Genomic DNA, 19,228 nt, shown 5'->3' with positions numbered 1-19,228 from the left:
GTTGCTTTTTTTTGCCTGTCTGAGGTGTCTCTCTCCTTTGCTCACAGCGGCAGTGCGTGTATTATGCATTGAAAGCACAGCCCATAAAGATTTACATCCCCAAAAACCCATCTCAACTCAAATTCTGGAGAATCATCAACTCCTCTCAGTTTGAGTACATCATGTTTTTGCTCATTCTGCTCAACACGCTCACACTGGCCGTACAGGTACACCGATACAAATGCATGCACAAGTTCACGTAGATATCTAAATGGAGACATTCCATAGACCTTTATTGTTTTTATATACAGCTAGTTATACTGTAAGCGTACCTACGGTTGAAGTCAAAAGTTTACATACCCCTTGCATAATCTGCTAAATGTTAATTATTTTACCAAAATAAGAGGGATCATACAAAATGCATGTTATTTAGTGCTGACCTGAATAATATTTAACATAAATAACATTTACATAAATGGTTTACATAAAATCAACTAATAGTTGAATTTATAAAATTAACCCCATTCAAAAGTTTACATACACTTGATTCTTAATACTGTGTTGATACCGGAATGATTTTTTGTTTAGTGATAGTTGTTCATGAGTCCCTTGTTTGTCCTGAATAGTTAAACTGCCTGCTGTTCTTGAGAAAAATCTCCACAGATTCTTTGGCTTTTCAACATTGTTGTGTATTTGAACCCTTTCTAACAATGACCATATGATTTTGAGATGCATCTTTTCACACTGAGGACAACTGAGGAACTCATATGCAACTATTACAGAAGGTTCAAATGCTCACTAATGCCGGGGGGTGTAAACTTTTGAACAGAATTAAGATGTGTGCATTATCTTATTTTGCCTATATACCATATTTTTTTCATTTAGCACTGCCCTTCAGAAGCAAAATAAGATACTTGCATGTTTTCCAGAAGACAAAATAAGTTAAATTTACCCTGATCTTCAAATTTAAAAAGTTTTCACCCCCCACCTCTTAATGCATTGTTTTTCCTTCTGGAGCATCAGTGAGTATTTGAATCTTCTGTAATAGTTGCATATGAGTCCCTCAGTTGTCCTCAGTGTGAAAAGATGGATCTCAAAATCATACAGTCATTGTTGGAAAAGGTTCAAATACCCAGAAATACTGAAAAAACTAAAATTTGTGGGACCTGAAGGATTTTTCTGAGGAACAGCGGGCAGTTTAACTGTTTAGGACAAATAAGGGACTTTTGAACAACTATCACTAAACAAAAAAACACTGTGGATCCACGCTGTGGATCATTCAGGTAACAACACAGTATTAAGATTCAAATTATTAAAAAATCAAAGGATCAAATTTTGAACTAATTTAAACAACACATTGGTAATACAGACTTCTGATGACCTTTGTAACACTGAAATATTATTTATATGTATTATTAGAAAAGGAAAAACTAAGAGATCCGGCAGTGCATCATATTTCAGTGTAAAGTTATTGCTTATCTGGGTGAAGTTTTTCTTAAATGTGTAGTTAGTCAGGTGTATTGTAGAGCACTGATGAGATTACTGTATATTACTGTGATCCACAGCACTATGAGCAGTCCAAACTCTTCAACTTTGTGATGGACATCTTAAACATGATCTTCACTACGCTCTTTACTGTTGAGATGATCATCAAACTCATGGCTCTGAGACCTTACGTGAGACCTGCTGCACACTTTCTTGCCTCTTTCACTTATTACTTTGCTCCAGTGGTTTGATATGCAGTCTTGATCCATACGTGTTAGTGCCTTTACGTTTGTGCCTTTTCTTCTCTTTCTCTTTGTGTTTTGGACTACACAGCACTATTTTATAGATGCCTGGAACTCTTTCGATGCGCTGATAGTGGTGGGCAGTTTGGTGGACATCATGATTGCAGAGTTCAGTGTATGTAACCATATCTGATCTATGAGAAATTCCCATGCATATCCAAGTCTACAGTGATTAAAGTACTATATCTTTTATCTTAGACACACACACTTATCAGTTTCTATCATCTATTTTGTTTCCTGCTCTTCTGTGTGCATTTGGATGGTCCTGTCACTTGCTTAGGGTGGAGGAGGCCACGGTGAGGTAAGAATATGCCACAGAGAACAGTATGAATGAAAGAAATGCAGTTTTGTCACCTCATAAGTCAGCTAAATAAGTATTTATATCTTGCGAGCTTATAGCTATTGGTCATCAATAGTACACACAATACATGCTGAACTGTATGCAAAATTCAAAGAAACCTTAATTATGAGTAAAACCTTAATAATTAAGTCTTCATTGCCAATTTGCTTCCATAATTTTTAATTAACACACCCCTAAATAAGACAATCTGTGAACATTTTGATTGATTTTCCCTTAGGACACTGTAGTGTTTTATCACTCCAGCAGGCTGCAGAAAGAAACTTTGTTTATGTGACGACAAATAGAAGGTTAAAATAGTTTAACCATTTTATTGTTTTAAATTTTTCTTGGCTATTTTGCACATTTTTGACCCTTACATTTTTTCCTACTGGACCTTTAAATGACCTCTTTTTGATTTTAACAGGTTGCAGGTTTGCTGTCAAGTCTAATGTAGTTTTCACTGAGACTTTCTTAGCAGACCTGCATTATATTGTGAAGGCTTCACAAAACAGTTCATGTTGTGTAACTCTAACTCTTTGTTAACTGGACATTAAAGGTGATTATTATGCCCCTTTTTACAAGATATAAAATAAGTCTTGATGTCCCCAGAGTGTGTATGTAAATTTTAGCTAAAAATACCAGACAGATCATTTTTTTATATCTTGTTAAAATGGCCACTTTTAGAGTATGAACCAAAATGCACTGAAAGTGTCATGGTAGAGATTGTCACAAATTGGCGGGATTTCTTCCTATGTTGACGTCATCGTAGGGAGAAATCTGGAATCGTGTTTTCAGAGAGACTGTTTATGCTTTACTGGGATTATAAAAAATGAGTGGGTGGATTTTTACTATTATAGGCTGGTTGTTTTCACACACTGCGGCCACACAACTGGATTCAAACAAGTTATAAAAGTGATTTTTGCATAAATGGTCCCCTTTAATATTTGGTCTGTTTTTCCAATTCAAAAGGGGAAAGAAGGGGAGAGTGCCAAAGTGTCCATCACTTTCTTCCGTCTTTTCCGAGTGATGCGATTGGTCAAGCTGCTCAGTAAGGGTGAAGGCATTCGAACCCTCCTTTGGACCTTTGTCAAATCTCTACAGGTGAGTAATTTAGGAACCAAACATTATCAGTAAACTCTGTAATTCTAAATTCCCTTATTCACATCATTTCTTCCTGTCTCTCTGCCTACCTTCAGGCATTGCCATATGTTGGCCTACTCATTGCCATGATCTTTTTCATCTATGGTGTAATTGGGATGCAGGTGAGTTCATCTTTATTCATTTGTCTGTGTTCCTCTCTCTCCTTACATGAGGAACTTTACAGATTGGGAAATTTGAACTCTCTTTTCTGTTTTTTTCCCAGACATTTGGGAAAATAGCTATAGATGACAGCACAGAGCTCAATCGAAACAACAATTTCCAAACCTTTTTCATGGCTGTACTGTTGCTCTTCAGGTGGGCGTACACCAGCGTTAGCCATCTGGTTAATCTTTGACTTGAGTTTGGATTAAGATTTGCTATTGTCTGGTTAGTAAATGGTTTTTACATATAGGTTTATAGCATGTCTTAATCTTTTATTTTTGTTCTACTTCAAACCCAGGTGTGCAACAGGTGAACAGTGGCAGCAGATCATGCTTGCGGCACTGCCAGGACGTCGATGTGACCCAGAGTCTGATTATGAGCCAGGAGAGGAGTACAGCTGTGGAAGCAACCTGGCGTACCTCTATTTCATCAGTTTCTTTGCACTCTGTGCCTTCCTGGTAAGAGATAACATATGCAACATTCGCTTGAAAAACAGTTGCATTACCGCAAGAAACTGTGTGTTCTGGTTTTAAGTTGACTTATAAGTTTAAGTTTTACATAACTCACCAAAAATTTGCGTTCCTGAGAAACTTTGCATTCCATTCACAAACATTATCCATTTTCTTGCACAAGCTTTTGCATTCTCAAAAATTTTGTGTTCACTCACAAAACCAGTCTTAAGTAGCACTGGTATATTTGTAGCAATGGCCGAAATGGCCATTGTATGGGTCAGAATTGTTCTTTTATGCCAAAAATCATCACAATATTACGTAATTTGATTAATTTGATTTTAGTAATATGCATTGCTAAGAACTTCATTTGGACGACTTTACAGCCAATTTTCTCAATATTTTGATTTTTTTTTACCCTCAGATTACAGATTTTCAAATAGTTGTATCTCTGCCAAATATTGTCCTATCCTAACAAACAACAATGCATTATTTATTCAGCTTTCAGATGATGTATACATCTCAATTTAAAAAAAATGACCCTTATGACTGTTTTTCCGTTCACCAGACTTGTGCCTTTTCTGATAAATGCTGTGTTCCCTTGCAAAAGTCTTGAGTTCTACTTACAAAAATGTTGCATTTTATCTTAAAAATTTTTGTTCCTTTAAGTTTTTCATCAACTCACAGACAAATTGCACTCCTCTGAGAAACGTTTGCATTCCTCTCACAAAACTTTTGGAAAAAGTTTTCAGTTTTTTCACAAAATGTGTTGTTCTCACAAATGTTTTTATGTTGAGAGTGAATGCAATACTGATAATGGAAATCATGAGGTAGGAGGAAAAACTAAATTTCAGTGCTTTTGCGGGAAAATGCAAACTTTCAAAAACCCATCTCTGAAAATAATAATCAAATCAAATTAAAACAATCTTTGTTTTCTCAGATCATTAACTTGTTCATTGCTGTCATCATGGATAACTTTGAGTATCTGACCAGAGACTGGACTGTGTTGGGCACTCATCACCTGGATGAGTTTAAACGAGTCTGGTCCGATTACGACCCAGAGGCCACGTAAGTGATATCATCACACATCCACAAACAGTATGCTTTGTGTCTTATGAGAGCATAACTAATATTGTATGTTTTTGCATTAGGGGAAGGATTAAACATCTAGATGTAGTCACCCTGTTGCGCAGAATACAGCCTCCACTGGGCTTTGGGAAGCTCTGTCCACATCGAGTAGCCTGTAGGGTAAGCATGATTTGGTTTTTCGCAGTCACTGGCTGACTAAGAAATGGGTGAAAAAACTGTAACACTAACATTTAAGAGGAACATGAGCCATAGACTATTGTTCAAACATTTTTGAAAAGCATTTATTTGAAATAGAAAGCTGTAGTAACATTATAAATGTCTTTACTGTCACTTTTGATCAATTTAATATGTTGTTACTGTATAAAAGTATACATTTATTTTAAAATAGACCAAAATATCAGAGTCCTGTGAGGCCCTGTAAACAACGCAAGCAGCCTCATTTTAACATGCTCCACATAGCAATATCCTTACAGCCACTAATGTCTACATCTTCCTGTTTGTCTCTGTCTTTTTCATCGGCAGAGACTGGTTGCCATGAATGTGCCTCTCCATCCTGACGGCACCGTGTCCTTTAACGCCACTTTGTTTGCTCTCGTCAGAACATCACTCAAGATTAAAACAGACGGTTAAAATTCTACACACACTCACTAGCATACACACTATTAATACACTTACTTCTGATGTTTACAAGTGAGCATGTTAGCGATTATTTTTATAAGTAAACTTCTATATGAAAAGAATGATACTTATACAGTTGAGGTCAAAAGTTTACATAGACCTTGCAGAATCTGCAAAATGTTAATAATTTTACCAAAATAAGAGGGCTCATACAAAATGCATGTTATTTTTTATTTAGTACTGACCTGAATAAGATATTTCACAGAAAAGATGTTTACATATAGTCAACAAGAGAAAATAATAGTTGAATTTATAAAAATGACCCTATTCAAAAGTTTACATGCACTTGATTCTTAATGCTGTGTTGTTAGCTGAATGATTCACAGCTGATCTTTTTTGTTTAGTGATGGTTGTTCATGAGTCCCTTGTTTGTCCTGAATAGTTCAACTGCCTGCTGTTCTTGAGAAAAATCCTTCAGGCCCCACAAATTCTTTGGTTTTCCAGCATTTTTGTGTTTTTGAACCCTTTCCAATAATGGCTGTATGATTTTGAGGACAACTGAGGGACTCATATGCAACTATTATAGAAGATTCAAACACTCACTGATGCTCCAGAAGGAAAAACAATGCATTAAGATGCATACTTATTTTGTCTTCTGGGAAACATGTCAGTATCTTTTGTAGCTTCTGAAGGGCAGTACTAAGTGAAAAAAATGTAAAAATAAGAAAAATGTACACATCTGGATTCTGTTCAAAAGTTTACACCCTCTGCTCTTAATGCATTGTTTTTCCTTCTGAAGCATCAGTGAGTGTTTGAAGCCTCTGTAATAGTTGCAACTGAGTCCCTCAGTTGTCCTCAGTGTGAAAAGATGGATCTCAAAATCAAACAGTCATTGTTGGAAAAGGTTCAAAAACACAAAAATGCTGGAAAACCAAAGAATTTTAACTGTTTAGGACAAACAAGGGACTCATGAACAACCATCACTTAAAAAATAAACACAGCTGTGGATCATTCAGGTAACAACATAATATTAAGAATCAAGCATATATAAACTTTTGTATGGGGTCATTTTTATAAATTCAACTATTAGGCCTTATTTTCTCTGTTGGACTATATGTAAACATCTTTAATGTGAAATATCTTATTCAGGTCAGTAGTAAATAAAAAATAACATGCATTTTGCATGATCCCTCTTATTTGGGTAAAATAATATTTAACAGATTCTGCAAGGTGTATGTAAACATTTGACTTCAACTGTAGAATTCAAGACTCTGTTATTTGACACACTCTACAGCAAAAACTGAAGTGTCTGTCTATCTTAAATACAGTAATGCAGAACCTTTCCATTCAACACAGGCCCCATTGATCAGCAGAACGAGGAGCTGAGAGCTATCATTAAGAAGATCTGGAAACGCACCAAACCCAAGCTTCTAGAGGAAGTTATACCTCCGCCTTCAGGTACAGTATGTTATGAGATCTTCTCATAGGCTTTATGTGCTTAATATGGACTACCAATGACATATAAAACTTTACTCCTTCTTTGTTTTTAAGCATTTTCTAAGAATCATCTCTCTGCGTTTTAGGGAATGAAGTGACTGCAGGAAAGTTCTATGCCAGCTTCCTGATTCAGGACTACTTTAAAAAGTTTCGCAAACGTAAGGAGAAAGAGAGGAAGAAGAAAGGCAAGGACAAATCAGCCTCTCTCCAGGTAAAGAAATATGACAGTTGTCTGAGTGTGTTGTTTTGCCATTCAAATGGCCATTTTTGCATGCATTAGAATTAACAATTTCAGATGAAAAACAATATATTGGAGCAAGAAAATAACAGTGAAATTAATTAGGACAGAGAGTTGAATTGGGGAGGATAAGGTTTCAAGTGCATTTTTTTCTTCAGTGTAACTCAAGCTTGGTATGTTACTTACATGTTACAATGATGTGCATGTCTTATCATTTTACTTTAGAGTGCCAGCTGATGCTTACATGCATTTTATGCAAATAATGCTATTTTATGCTATAAAAATGTCTTTGATTTACATTACAATCTATCAAAATTCCATTGTTTTTGCCTATATAAAAATCAGCAACTGCACAGATTTGCATGTTTTTTCCTCCTCATGAGCTCCATATTGTGTCTATATCATACTGTTTGAGCCATTAAAACCTGATGTGTCAAATATGATACTCAACAAAAACACACAACACATCTTCTAAACAAACTCTCATCTCGTGTGGTCCAGGCCGGGTTACGCACACTACAGGATCTGGCCCCAGAGATGCGTCTGGCTATTGCGATGGAGGATGAGGAAGGGCTGGAGGGGGAGATGATGGAAGAAGAGGAGTTCTTCAGGGTAAGAACACCCAGTATCTAACATTAAAAATCCAGTAGGAATAGTAAAATCAGTGTGCTGTAAGATAACCGACAGTATCAAAAAAACCCAACTCATATTGTAACTTATATTGTGTATATCAAATGCAAAAATTGTATTTTTAGTGTCCTTGTTACATGTACACTGTGGGCCAAAAATGTAAAAAAAAAATAAATAAAAAAATTCATGAGGTATTTTCAGTACTGTGTTTATTTGATCAAAAATACAGTAAAATTGGAAAAGATTATTACAATTAACAGTTGTTTTCTAATTAAATATTAAAAAAGTAATTTATTCCTATAAAGCAAAGCTGAATTTTCAGCATCATTACTCCAGTCTTCAGTGTCACATGATGCTTCAGAAGTCATTCTAATATGCTGATTTGCTCCTCAAGAAATATTTCTTATTATTAATAAATTTAAACAGTTTTTGCTGTTTTTAGAGTTCAAATGAACAGTATTTATATGAAAGATTTTCTTTTAAATTATAAATGTATTTACTGTCACTTTTGATATATTAATATTAAATTGAATAATATTAAGAAGAAAAAACTCTATAATTGTTGATAATAATAAGAAATGTTTCTTGAGTAGCTAATCAGCATCTTATAATGATTTCTAAATGATCAGCTTTGCATCACAGGAATAATTTAGATTTTAAAATACATTAAAATTGAAAACAATTTAAATTATAAAAGTATTTCACAGTATTACTATTTTTACTTATTTTCGACCAAAAGTATCCTTGGTGAGGCTTGGTAAGTCAAAAACATAAATATATACACTACCAGCCAAAAGGTTTTGAACAGTAAGTTTTTTTTATGTTTCTTTAAAGAAGTATCTTCTGCTCACCAATACTGTATGTATTTCATCCAAAATGCAGCAAAAGCAGTAATATTGTAAAATATTTTTATTATTTAAAATAACTGTTTTCTCTTTGAATATATTTGAAAATGTAATTTATTCCTGTAATTTCAAAGCTGAATTTTCAGCATCGTTACTCCAGTCTTCAGTGTCACATGATCATTCAGAAATCATTCTAATATGCTGACTTGCTGTTCATTTATTATTATTATTATTATTATCATCAACGGTTGAGTAATTGTTTTTCAGATTCTTTGATGAATAGAAAGATCCAAAAATCAGCGTTTATCTGAAATAAAAAGCTTTTGTAACATTATACACTATATCATTCAAAAGCTTGAAGTCAGTATATATATAACTTTCTATTTATCAAAGAAATCTGAAAAAATTCTACTTATGTTCTACTTTGATCCTACTCTTCTTCTACTCAGCTGTTTTCTACATAATAATAATAAATGTTTTTGAGCAGCAAATCAGAATATTAGAATGATTTCTGAAGGATCATGTGACTGGAGTAATGATGCTTAAATTCAGCTTTGAAATCACAGGAATAAATTACTTTTTAAAATATATTCAAATAGAAAATGGTTATTTTGAATAGTAAAAATATTTCAAAATGTTACTGCTTTTGCTGTATTTTGGATCAATTAAATACTGGCTTGGTAAGCAGAAGAGATTTCTTTAAAAAACATTTAAAAACTTTTGACTGTTAGTATATTATACCAAACTTTTGACAAGTAGTGCACTTACCTATTAAAATTAAATTGTGCATAATTTCATGCAACTAAACCCTAATCCTATCCCTATAGTAAGTACATGGTATTAATTAGTATTACTTAATACTAATTTTACTGTAAAAATCACACCTTTAGTTAAAGTGTTACCATGTGACATTTGTAATCAGTCTCACTGCAACCACAGTTAATTGGGTTTCCTTTAACGGCAGAGTGACAGTGTCTTCAGTGATGCTACTCACACACCGGCCATGTCGACTCCCAGAAGCACCCCTATGCCGCCCCATTTGGACGAGACCACAGTAAACATTGAGCTTCCTCCTCGAGTATCCAGTGGGAGCTTTATGCTGGAAGAGGCGCTGGTGGACTCCCGCCCTGCCTCCGTGCTATCCGAAAACACAGTGATAAGTGAACAGCCTCAGAGGTTGTCTCCCCTGCCCAGCAGGTGGACCTCCGGTCACAACAAACTCACCCCATTGTGGATAATGAATAGCAACCAAAGGTAAGGAGCACACTAAGATAAGAGACAAAAGAATAGAAGCATACCCGCATAAACAGAGGCTAATGCCAAATTAGAGAATTTAACACTAAATTCATTTAACCCTAAAGGGACCCCTGGTTGAAAACCCTGGCACTATGAAGTATCACAAACAAGTAACATCTTAAAGAGCAGGTCATATGTTTTTTTTAAAGTATTTGTCCTAATATTGTTGGATGTTGGAGTCCCCTACAACAGATTGAAATGCATCTATGGTCAGAAAACACTGTAATTTTCTCAGAATATACATTTGTCAATAATTTAAAATGGTTCATTCAAGCAGTTCTGAGCGAAATGTCTGTAAACCCCTCCCTTCTATAAGCCTACTCTGCTCTGATTGGTCAGCTGGCCAAGTCTGTTGTGATTGGTACAGAGAGGAGTACTTGAGCAAGTTAGCGAGTGCTGCCAAGTCTGCAGTTGTTTTTCATGTCTGTGTGTTGAAGCGAATACCCCAATCGCCATATTTACCCCCTGGAATGCAAATTTTCCAGGGAAACCCCAACAGAAAGTGTGTAATTTACACCCCGGAATGCGATTGGGCTAGTTCTGAGTAGCAATTGGGCGTGTTTTGTTGTGAAAACCTGGCAACCCTAGCATGCACCTTTACGTAAAACAATAATATAGTGCTCCAATCCGTTCTTAAAATAATGACATAAAAACATTTTGCAAGCAAATCATGCCCACAGCTAATGGTGGATACATTAGCCAAGTGCTCATGTGACTAAGTGATGAAACAACACTGATTGTAAACCAAAGTTTGTTACATTCTTTATTATTACACAAAGTAATTAGAACAACAAAAGTCTGCATTAATCAACACAATCTTAGGAAATAGTGGGTTCACAGTGAATTATTAGAAGTATTTCAGTATGACAGTAATATTGTGATTTGAAACCTAAAGCTGCACTAGGTATACATCATATAATAGCACAAAAAACAGATATTGTGAGCACTCACATAAAAATGTACACATAACTTATCAATCATACTTAAAGGTTGTGTTTTGGAAATGCTTTTTGATCCAAATAAAGAAGATTAGAAGCCAAAGAAGATAAAATTGTAGAGAAGCAGTCCTCTGTAAAATATGAGCACACAACAAAAGGTTGAAATTGTATTGCTGTGGTATCATGGAAAAAAATGAATTTTAACCCCAGATTCTTTATACTGTCATCTTTTGCCAATGAAAACAAAACAAGCTTTCACAGTGCAGAATATAGCATCTTCTCGACATGATGTAAACACACTAACTAACAGCTGGTCAGGTCATGTTCATATTTTGCGGGCAGACTGGGATTATTCTAATGTGTTACTAAATGACGTAGATCGACTCTTTTTTGAGAGACAATATTTTTATGTATAATGTACTTTTTATATTAACAACTTTGCAGACTGTTCACATTGAAGGATAGCTACATTACAAACTGCAAAAAAGATATTTCTCAAAAACCCATATGACCTGCTCTTTAAAGGGATTTATCACCCAAAAATGTCCATCCATCCAGTATGGTACTTTCTACACAAAATAAATTTTGGGAAAGAAAAATATTGTGAAAAACATCTCAGCGTTTTTTAACCAAAACAAATGTTTTCAACATTGATAATGAGAAATGTTTCTTGAACAGCAAATCATCATATTGGAATGATTTCTGAAGAATCATGTGACACTGAAAACTGGAGTAATAATACTACAAATTCAGCTTTAACATCACAAGAAATAAATTACATTTTAAAATATATTCAAACAGAAAGCACCAACCCCAAAACTATTGAACGATAATGTAAATTATTTGAAAATCTTAGATTTGGAACGTCATTAGGTATGAGTAAATAATGAAAGAATTTTTCATTTATGGGTGAACTGTCACTTTAAGGCCTATTCACACCAAGAGCAAAGCAGCAAAGTAACAATAAAACTGATGTGTTCATTCTCATGGAATGCCATAATGGAAGTAAAACACACTCCCAATTTGTCAGTCATTTTGTCAATTTTTTTTTTTTAAGCTTTGATGACTTCTAGTGTTTTTTTATGCTCCCTTTAACTCAGAGGCTAAAACTCTGCTATATAGTCTGCCATTGACACATAGTTAAAGGAGAAGTCCACTTCCAAAAAAAGATTCACAGATAATGTACTCACCCCCTTGTCAAGAAATTATATTTTTTTTAAGGAAAACATTTCTGCATTTTTCTCCATATAATGGACTGATATGGTGCCCTGATTTTGAACTTCCAAAATGCAGTTTAAATGCGGCTTCAAACGATCCCAAATGCGGTTGTAAACGATCCCAGCCGAGGAAGAAGGGTCTTATCTAGTGAAACGATCGGCTATTTTCATTTTAAAAAATCCAATCTAAATACTTTTTAATATCAAATGCTCGTCTTTCCTTTCTCTCCCTGAACTCTGTGTATTCTGGTTCAAGGCAGTTAGGGTATGTTGAAAATCTCCAAATGTATTTTCTTCCTCAACTTCAAAAATCCTTTCAAAATCATCCTACATCACTGCAGAAGTACCGACACAGTCTTTGCAACGTGAACATGCAAAGAAGATCAAACACCCTTAACAAAAAAGGTAAAACAGTGATATAGGACAGTTTCGAAGTTGAGGGAGAACATGAGATGGGAGTTTTTCGACATACCCTAACTGTCCTGAACCGGAGCCTGTTTACCTAAATGTACCTATTGTAAATTTGCCTTATTGCAGTTAGGTGACAGGAATGTTCTCTCATTTGTTTATCTACTCATACTTTCAAAAGGCATTTGAAGAAATTTAAGGAAATTCTGTAAATTGACAGGTTGAACTCAAGGTTTTTTTGTATATAATCTTAATGTATTTTCATATTCAGGACTGACACAACCAGGCCTTGTGACTATATTCCTTCCCCATCCCCGGATGGAGGAATGCAAAATGGTGGAGTCACCGAAGGAGTTGTGATCACTCCAGGAGGAGATGGAGGAGCAGTGACAGGAGAAGTCACAACAGGAAGTGAAGGAGTGACAGTAGGAGGAGGAGTCACAGATATGCCGTATCCTACAGAGCAAAGCAGTGTCAGCAAGGAGGAGCCTCCGAGTGTTGTCTCAAATGATAGGTGAGGACGACTGTTTGGCTACCCATAATGCATCAAAACAAGCACTGTCATGCATTGATATGTATTAGTGGTGTCAATCGATTAAAAAAAAAAAAGGAAGTGTATTTTTTATATTTGTTTAATGCAATCTTTTTATGACTGAAGGCAAGTATCACTGATACCAACTGATGTCTCTATGAATTTTTCCTAATATTTAACCATTGACTATAGCCATTCAATACAGTGTAATTGAGAGCTTTCCATTTAACATTTATTAGACTTGTAATTTAAGTGAACTTAAAACAATCACACATAAACCCATTATAATAACATAGCTACCTGTACCCTTTAGCAAGAAAATATAACCAAATTTAATAAAGTTATCAAACACTAAAATCGAAATTAAATAAAAGATAAAGCTTACAACTACAGAAGTTATTGATTTCCTCTTTATAATTTATAGTTTATAATTTTGTTCTTTGATTAACAGACATCACAGCAGCTGGTTATTAGGATATTTTGGCCGCTGTTACTTTAAAAGCTGCAGCTGCTGAACTTGAAGCGGATCTGACACTGCTTTAAATGTGACTCTTAAATAATAAACACTTACATGTATTCGTAGTTTTATTTTGGTTTTAATATGATACAGCTTTAATAGGCTATAGCCTAATACAGCACGCTACCATATTTGTGTGTGCACTCACTACTAGTACAGTATAGATGGGTACAAGACAGGAAGATTCATTTTTACTGATATATAATCAGGCAACATCCCATCTGACCGCAGTTCATTGATGTTCTACTGAAGCTCCTCATCAGTGGTACCGTTTCCTTTGCTCACAAATGAATCTGAGTTTGTTTTGTTGTTTCAACAGACAGTGGTTTCCTGAAGTTCCTCCAGCACAAACACCAGCACTTAATGGGAGCAGTGAAAGTGTGGCGCCAGTTCAGCCCAATAACATCAACAACAACAGTTATCAAGGCAACAGCCAAGATGCTGGTGGCTACCAGGGCAATGGATACCCTGTAAATGGCTACAGTGTCAATGTTACCAATGGGACTGGTTATCCAGGCAACCGTTATTCCAGTAACGGCTACAGCAGCAATGGATACAGTGGTAATGGTTACCAAAGTAATGGATACAACGGTAATGAATACAATGGCAATGGGTTCTCTGCACGACGGCGCATGCTTCCCCCGACTCCCTTAGGTAAAACCACTGCACCACTGAACCATTTCTCCACTGCACAAAATATAACATGTTCAGCTTTTCAGTAAGCTAATATTCTTCTTTTTCTGTATGTGTCAGGCCGAAAGCCCAACTTTAATATCCAGTGTTTGAGAAGGCAGACCAGTAATGAAGATCTGCCCATTCCAGGCACTTACCATCAAAACTCCCCACCCTGCAGGGCACGAGCACAGGTACACATCCTCCAACAACATCCAACCTCTTTTGTAGATAATCTACCTGTCTTCTGTCTCCTGACAGATTATATATGAACTTCAGGAAGCAGAAGGACATTTAATATATAAAATGACAAAAAAATTATTTAAAAATGCATCTTTTTATAGAGTAATCTTTGCTGATTTGAAAGAATAGTAAGAAGAACTTGATATTTCAAAATGAATATTTTGTGGATTTAAGCAAGTTATACTTAATATTTAAAAATATTTAAATTAAAAAACGCTGAATATACTGTAGACATGAGCAATATCACATGAGTAGCAGTGCGTTATCGCTGTATATCGGCACGGCTGTGATTTGGCCGTAGGTGATCATAGCGTGCCAATATACAGCCCTAATGCATGGTATGAGTGTGACATTGTGTTTATACAAAAATGCATAAGAAACAACAAAGGAGTGTGTTTAAAAACCCTCTTTTGTGCAGAAATACTTCCTTTTGCCACAGATTCAAATCTCAGTTTTGAACAGCTGAGCCCAAGCCTCTGTTACTAATTCGAAAACGTTGCTTTAGAACTAGTAACGAAGGAACGTTGAGTTGCTTTATGAAAGCTTATTGTATTACTGTAGTAAAAGCTCACTGTATTACACAGAGTCGAGTATTATGAGAGAGAGAGATGGACTGAGCGAGTGTCATTACCTGCATCTGATAAAGCAATCATTCTTCAGATCAAACTCATATTCACAATAAAATGTTAGATTTACCCAAAACAAATTATATCTCATGTTTAACCACTATAGAGACATCAGGGCCAGCTGCAAATTCCAGAAGATCTGGCTGAGGTAAGGCTGCTCTTGGCGGGTTCATGAGCACTGAACCCTGGAGCTCACATCTCCGAAAACATTGAAGCAAATTTTCAAATAAGCAAATTTATTAACAAACCCCATATTTCAAGTCTAAACAAGTACATTCTCATCTAAGAAACTCTTAAAGCTATATTCTGTGACATAAACATTTTTTTTTTTAAATGATGGTGGAATTGGGCGTTCGCCATAACACTTGCTGTGCAAAAAACTGCAAGCTGAGTGATACAAACAGTTAAACGGTTATGGAGCTCTGATATCACTACAATATTGTGCTCTTGTCAGCCAATCATATTCGAGGACCAGAAAGGCCTGTTGTATAAATATATATAGCAGGCATTTGCCTTATATTTATTTGTCATCATTGTAATTAGTTTCGTGATATATTACGCCTGCCATACTAAAAATCATTTATTCATTATTTTAAATTAATTATATTGAATTATATACAAAACTTGATATTTGAGTAGGAGCTTTTATATATTATGATACAGATTTTATGTATATTTATATATACATTATTTATTTATAAATGCAGCCTGCTCTAACTTCTTGATTACTGAATTTTTGCTAAAATGATATTGTTGCTACAAATTAATTTTAATTTACATTATTATGATTATTATTCATGTTAATATAATTTAGATTACATTTAATAAACATTTTTACATATATATTTGCAATATACTTATCTTGTCACTGATGACACTTAAAACGCATAGCAAAATAGGTTTCATAGATTGTAAATGGAAAAAAAAACACTGTTGTCAATAAATTACTATAAATTACTATAAATATATTTGGAATTTTTAAAATAATAAACACATATAAAGGTTCAATCTGTTCAGTTAAACAAAATACAGAAAATTAAACGTAATTAATACACTTTACATTTACACTTTACACTAGTACACTTTAAATATCTTGCATTTAAAGACTGATATTATACAGAGATCATACAATCATTATTAACCCTCTTAGCATTCCTGTAAAATTTACCTAAATGTGGTCCACTTTCAGAACAACAATTTACAAATAATTTACTCACCCCCTTGTCATCCAAGATGTTCATGTCTTTCTTTCTTCAGTCGTGAAGAAATTATGTTTTTTGAGGAAAACATTTCAGGATTTTTCTCCATATAATGGACTTCATTGGTGACCTGATTTTGAACTTCCAAAATATAGTTTAAATGCAGCTTCAAAGGGCTCTAGACGATCCCAACCGAGGAAGAAGCGTCTTATCTAGCGAAACAATCAAACATTTTTTTAGGAAAATAAACATTTGTTTACTTTTTAAGCACAAAAGCTCATGTAGCACTACCTCTGGCTTGTGTGTCCACAACGTCATGTCGAAAGGTCACAGGAAACGTAGGCAGAACTACAGACCCAGTGTTTACAAAGCGAACGCGCAAAGACTAAGAAAGTGCAAGTAAGTCAAATGCTGATTACAAACAAAAAGGTACAACGATATCGGACGATTCTGAAGTTGTAGGAGAAAATGAGATGGAGTTTTTCGCCATACTCAGTACACAGATGATGAACCTACATGTGATTCGTAGTGTCGTGGACGTGCATCCCAGAGCTAGCGCTACATGAGCTTTTGTGCTTAAAAAGCATATAAATTTTTATTTTTAAAAAAAAAAGACAGATCGTTTCACTAGATAAGAGCCTTCATCCTCAGCTGGGATCATTTAGAGCCCTTTGAAGCTGCATTTAAACTACATTTTGGGCACCAGTGAAGTCCATTTTATGGAGAAAAATGCTGAAATCCTTTCCTCAAAAAAATAATTTCTTCACGACTGAAGACAGAAAGACATGAACATCTTGCATGACAAGGGGGTGAGTAAATTATTTGTAAATTGTTGTTCTGGAAGTGAACTTCTCCTTTAAGAAATGTGCATTGTGCAATAAAGAAAGACACCAAATAAAATTTAATTATAATTTCATAGTAGTAAATCTTAAGGCATAAATGTTAATGGATTTAAAGTACACTTAGTATGAAATTAATGTATTTTAAATAAGTTATTGCATAGGTTTTTTTTTAAACTAGGGTTACTATAAATACAAAATCAACATTGTGCAAAAATATATGTATATTAAATTAAATGACATTTTAGATTAAATTTTCCTCACAAAAGGTAAAATAATATATAATGTATGCACCTGCTTCAACAGACAAACAACAGCTATGACTCACGGCGGAGCAGCATTTCATCTGGGGTTTCTTCAGCCTCTTGGGCAAACAACCAGGCCAGGCGAGGCCGTCTCCTCTACGCCCCCCTCATCCTGGTGAACGAGGTGGGGGGCACTCAGGCAATGTGGGGCGACACCAATGGCAGCGCCAGCCTGCCGGCATCGGCCCGACCCGGGTGGATTGGCAGTGGAATGGCAGGCGTGGCCCAGCAGCCTCGGGCGTACACCACTCTCAGAGTGCCCTCCCAAAACAGCCCCGGATACATAGAGAAGGGAAGCGCTGATAGCCTCGTGGAGTCGGTAAATACGCTTTTAGATTGGTGTATCAAATAACCATCTTACCCAGTGTCCATAACTTCATTCTACTTTTATTTTTTTAGATCTTGATCTCTGAAGGTTTGGGTCTATATGCCAGAGACCCCAAGTTTGTTGACTTTGCAAAGCGGGAAATCGCAGACGCCTGTCACATGACTATTGATGAAATGGAGAGCGCTGCAACTGATCTTCTAAGTCGAGGAAGGCCAGGACAACCGATCGGACGCTTTGAGGAGGATCTGTCTGATGAGATGAACTGTGTTATATCATACTAAATGGGCTTCAGTTTGTCTGGGAGGGCAGAACATTAGATTGTCAGTGCGATTGCGATTATCTATGCATTATAAACTTAACATTAAACTCTTCATATTCAGCCCAGCTGGACAGAGTTAATTATATTCAATTCCTTCAGTAGATATAAGGAACTTGTGGTGACCACAATGACCTGTATTTACCCAATTGCTTTGCATAGAACTTTAATAAGAGCTTAAGCAAACCACAGGATTAGCCTACTCTGTGATTTCAAGTCCTGAAGCAGTGTCTAAAAAGATACAGAGACTTTGTGTGAGATCATAAAGGCAGCATCTAAATTTGGTAAAAGAACTTTTGAAATTTATGTTGAAAGTATTTGTGCTTGTGGAAGTCTTAGCCTAATAAAAAACACAACCAGTAACTTTCAAATGACTGGTTCACACAAACCTACTGGGAATTGTTACTATTTATATGGCTTTGTACGTTTAAAGTCACCATAAGATCAGAATGGAAAACTTTTATAAAAACTATTATAAATGATTTATGTTGACTTGATCACTTGATAAGACTTCAAATAACCTCAACTTTGGATTTACATACCACTGTCGAATATTATCTTTGTAATCATTGCCTAATATTTATTATGTCAGTTTAATGGAATCCACATGATGTTTACTGACCATATATAACGTATTATCTTATAGCTGTATAGTACTACCGTATGGACATTACTTTTATATACTCATCTCTGGCTGATAACAGCATACGTCATGATTGTAACACTGAAACATGCATTTTCTGTGAAGCAGCTTTGAAACAAGTATTGTGAAAAGCACTATACTAATAAACTTGAAATTGAATTTTTCAATGCACATCATTAATTTAATTATTGTGCCCGTGTGATCTCTAATCTAAAACATTAACATTTCCAATTATTTCACTTCATGTATGGTCAGGAGCCATGGTTATTAACAGGCAGCTGCTGACTCACCAAGGACCAGAGTTTTAGCTAAAAGTAGTCTTTACTGTTCTACTAAAGAAAAAAGTCAGTTAGGTTACGTCTTGGATGGCCTGAG

The 19,228-nt window shown here is 35.3% G+C and overlaps 1 protein-coding gene across 1 annotated transcript in view; it reads left to right on the top strand.

Moving 5' to 3' along the window:
* Positions 1–18,992, top strand: part of cacna1fa (calcium channel, voltage-dependent, L type, alpha 1F subunit a) — a 40,298-nt gene extending 21,306 nt beyond the window's left edge. Inside the window, exons 27-46 of the mRNA XM_051116899.1 lie at positions 48–206; positions 1,545–1,655; positions 1,798–1,881; positions 2,047–2,067; positions 3,076–3,207; positions 3,303–3,368; positions 3,470–3,561; positions 3,707–3,866; positions 4,798–4,925; positions 5,009–5,105; positions 5,469–5,571; positions 6,921–7,022; positions 7,148–7,272; positions 7,801–7,911; positions 9,739–10,028; positions 12,905–13,147; positions 14,002–14,336; positions 14,436–14,548; positions 17,568–17,885; positions 17,966–18,992. Coding sequence (XP_050972856.1) covers positions 48–206; positions 1,545–1,655; positions 1,798–1,881; positions 2,047–2,067; positions 3,076–3,207; positions 3,303–3,368; positions 3,470–3,561; positions 3,707–3,866; positions 4,798–4,925; positions 5,009–5,105; positions 5,469–5,571; positions 6,921–7,022; positions 7,148–7,272; positions 7,801–7,911; positions 9,739–10,028; positions 12,905–13,147; positions 14,002–14,336; positions 14,436–14,548; positions 17,568–17,885; positions 17,966–18,175 — 3,000 coding nt within the window. The 3' untranslated portion in view covers positions 18,176–18,992. The remainder of the gene's footprint in view (positions 1–47; positions 207–1,544; positions 1,656–1,797; positions 1,882–2,046; positions 2,068–3,075; positions 3,208–3,302; positions 3,369–3,469; positions 3,562–3,706; positions 3,867–4,797; positions 4,926–5,008; positions 5,106–5,468; positions 5,572–6,920; positions 7,023–7,147; positions 7,273–7,800; positions 7,912–9,738; positions 10,029–12,904; positions 13,148–14,001; positions 14,337–14,435; positions 14,549–17,567; positions 17,886–17,965) is intronic.
* The last annotated feature ends 236 nt before the right edge of the window (positions 18,993–19,228 follow it).

Source organism: Labeo rohita, chromosome 8 (assembly GCF_022985175.1).
Source record: "Labeo rohita strain BAU-BD-2019 chromosome 8, IGBB_LRoh.1.0, whole genome shotgun sequence".
In the NCBI taxonomy this organism is placed as follows: Eukaryota; Metazoa; Chordata; class Actinopteri; order Cypriniformes; family Cyprinidae; genus Labeo; species Labeo rohita.
Note: the sequence above shows the minus strand (reverse complement) of the source record. Positions and strands in the feature narration are given on the sequence as shown.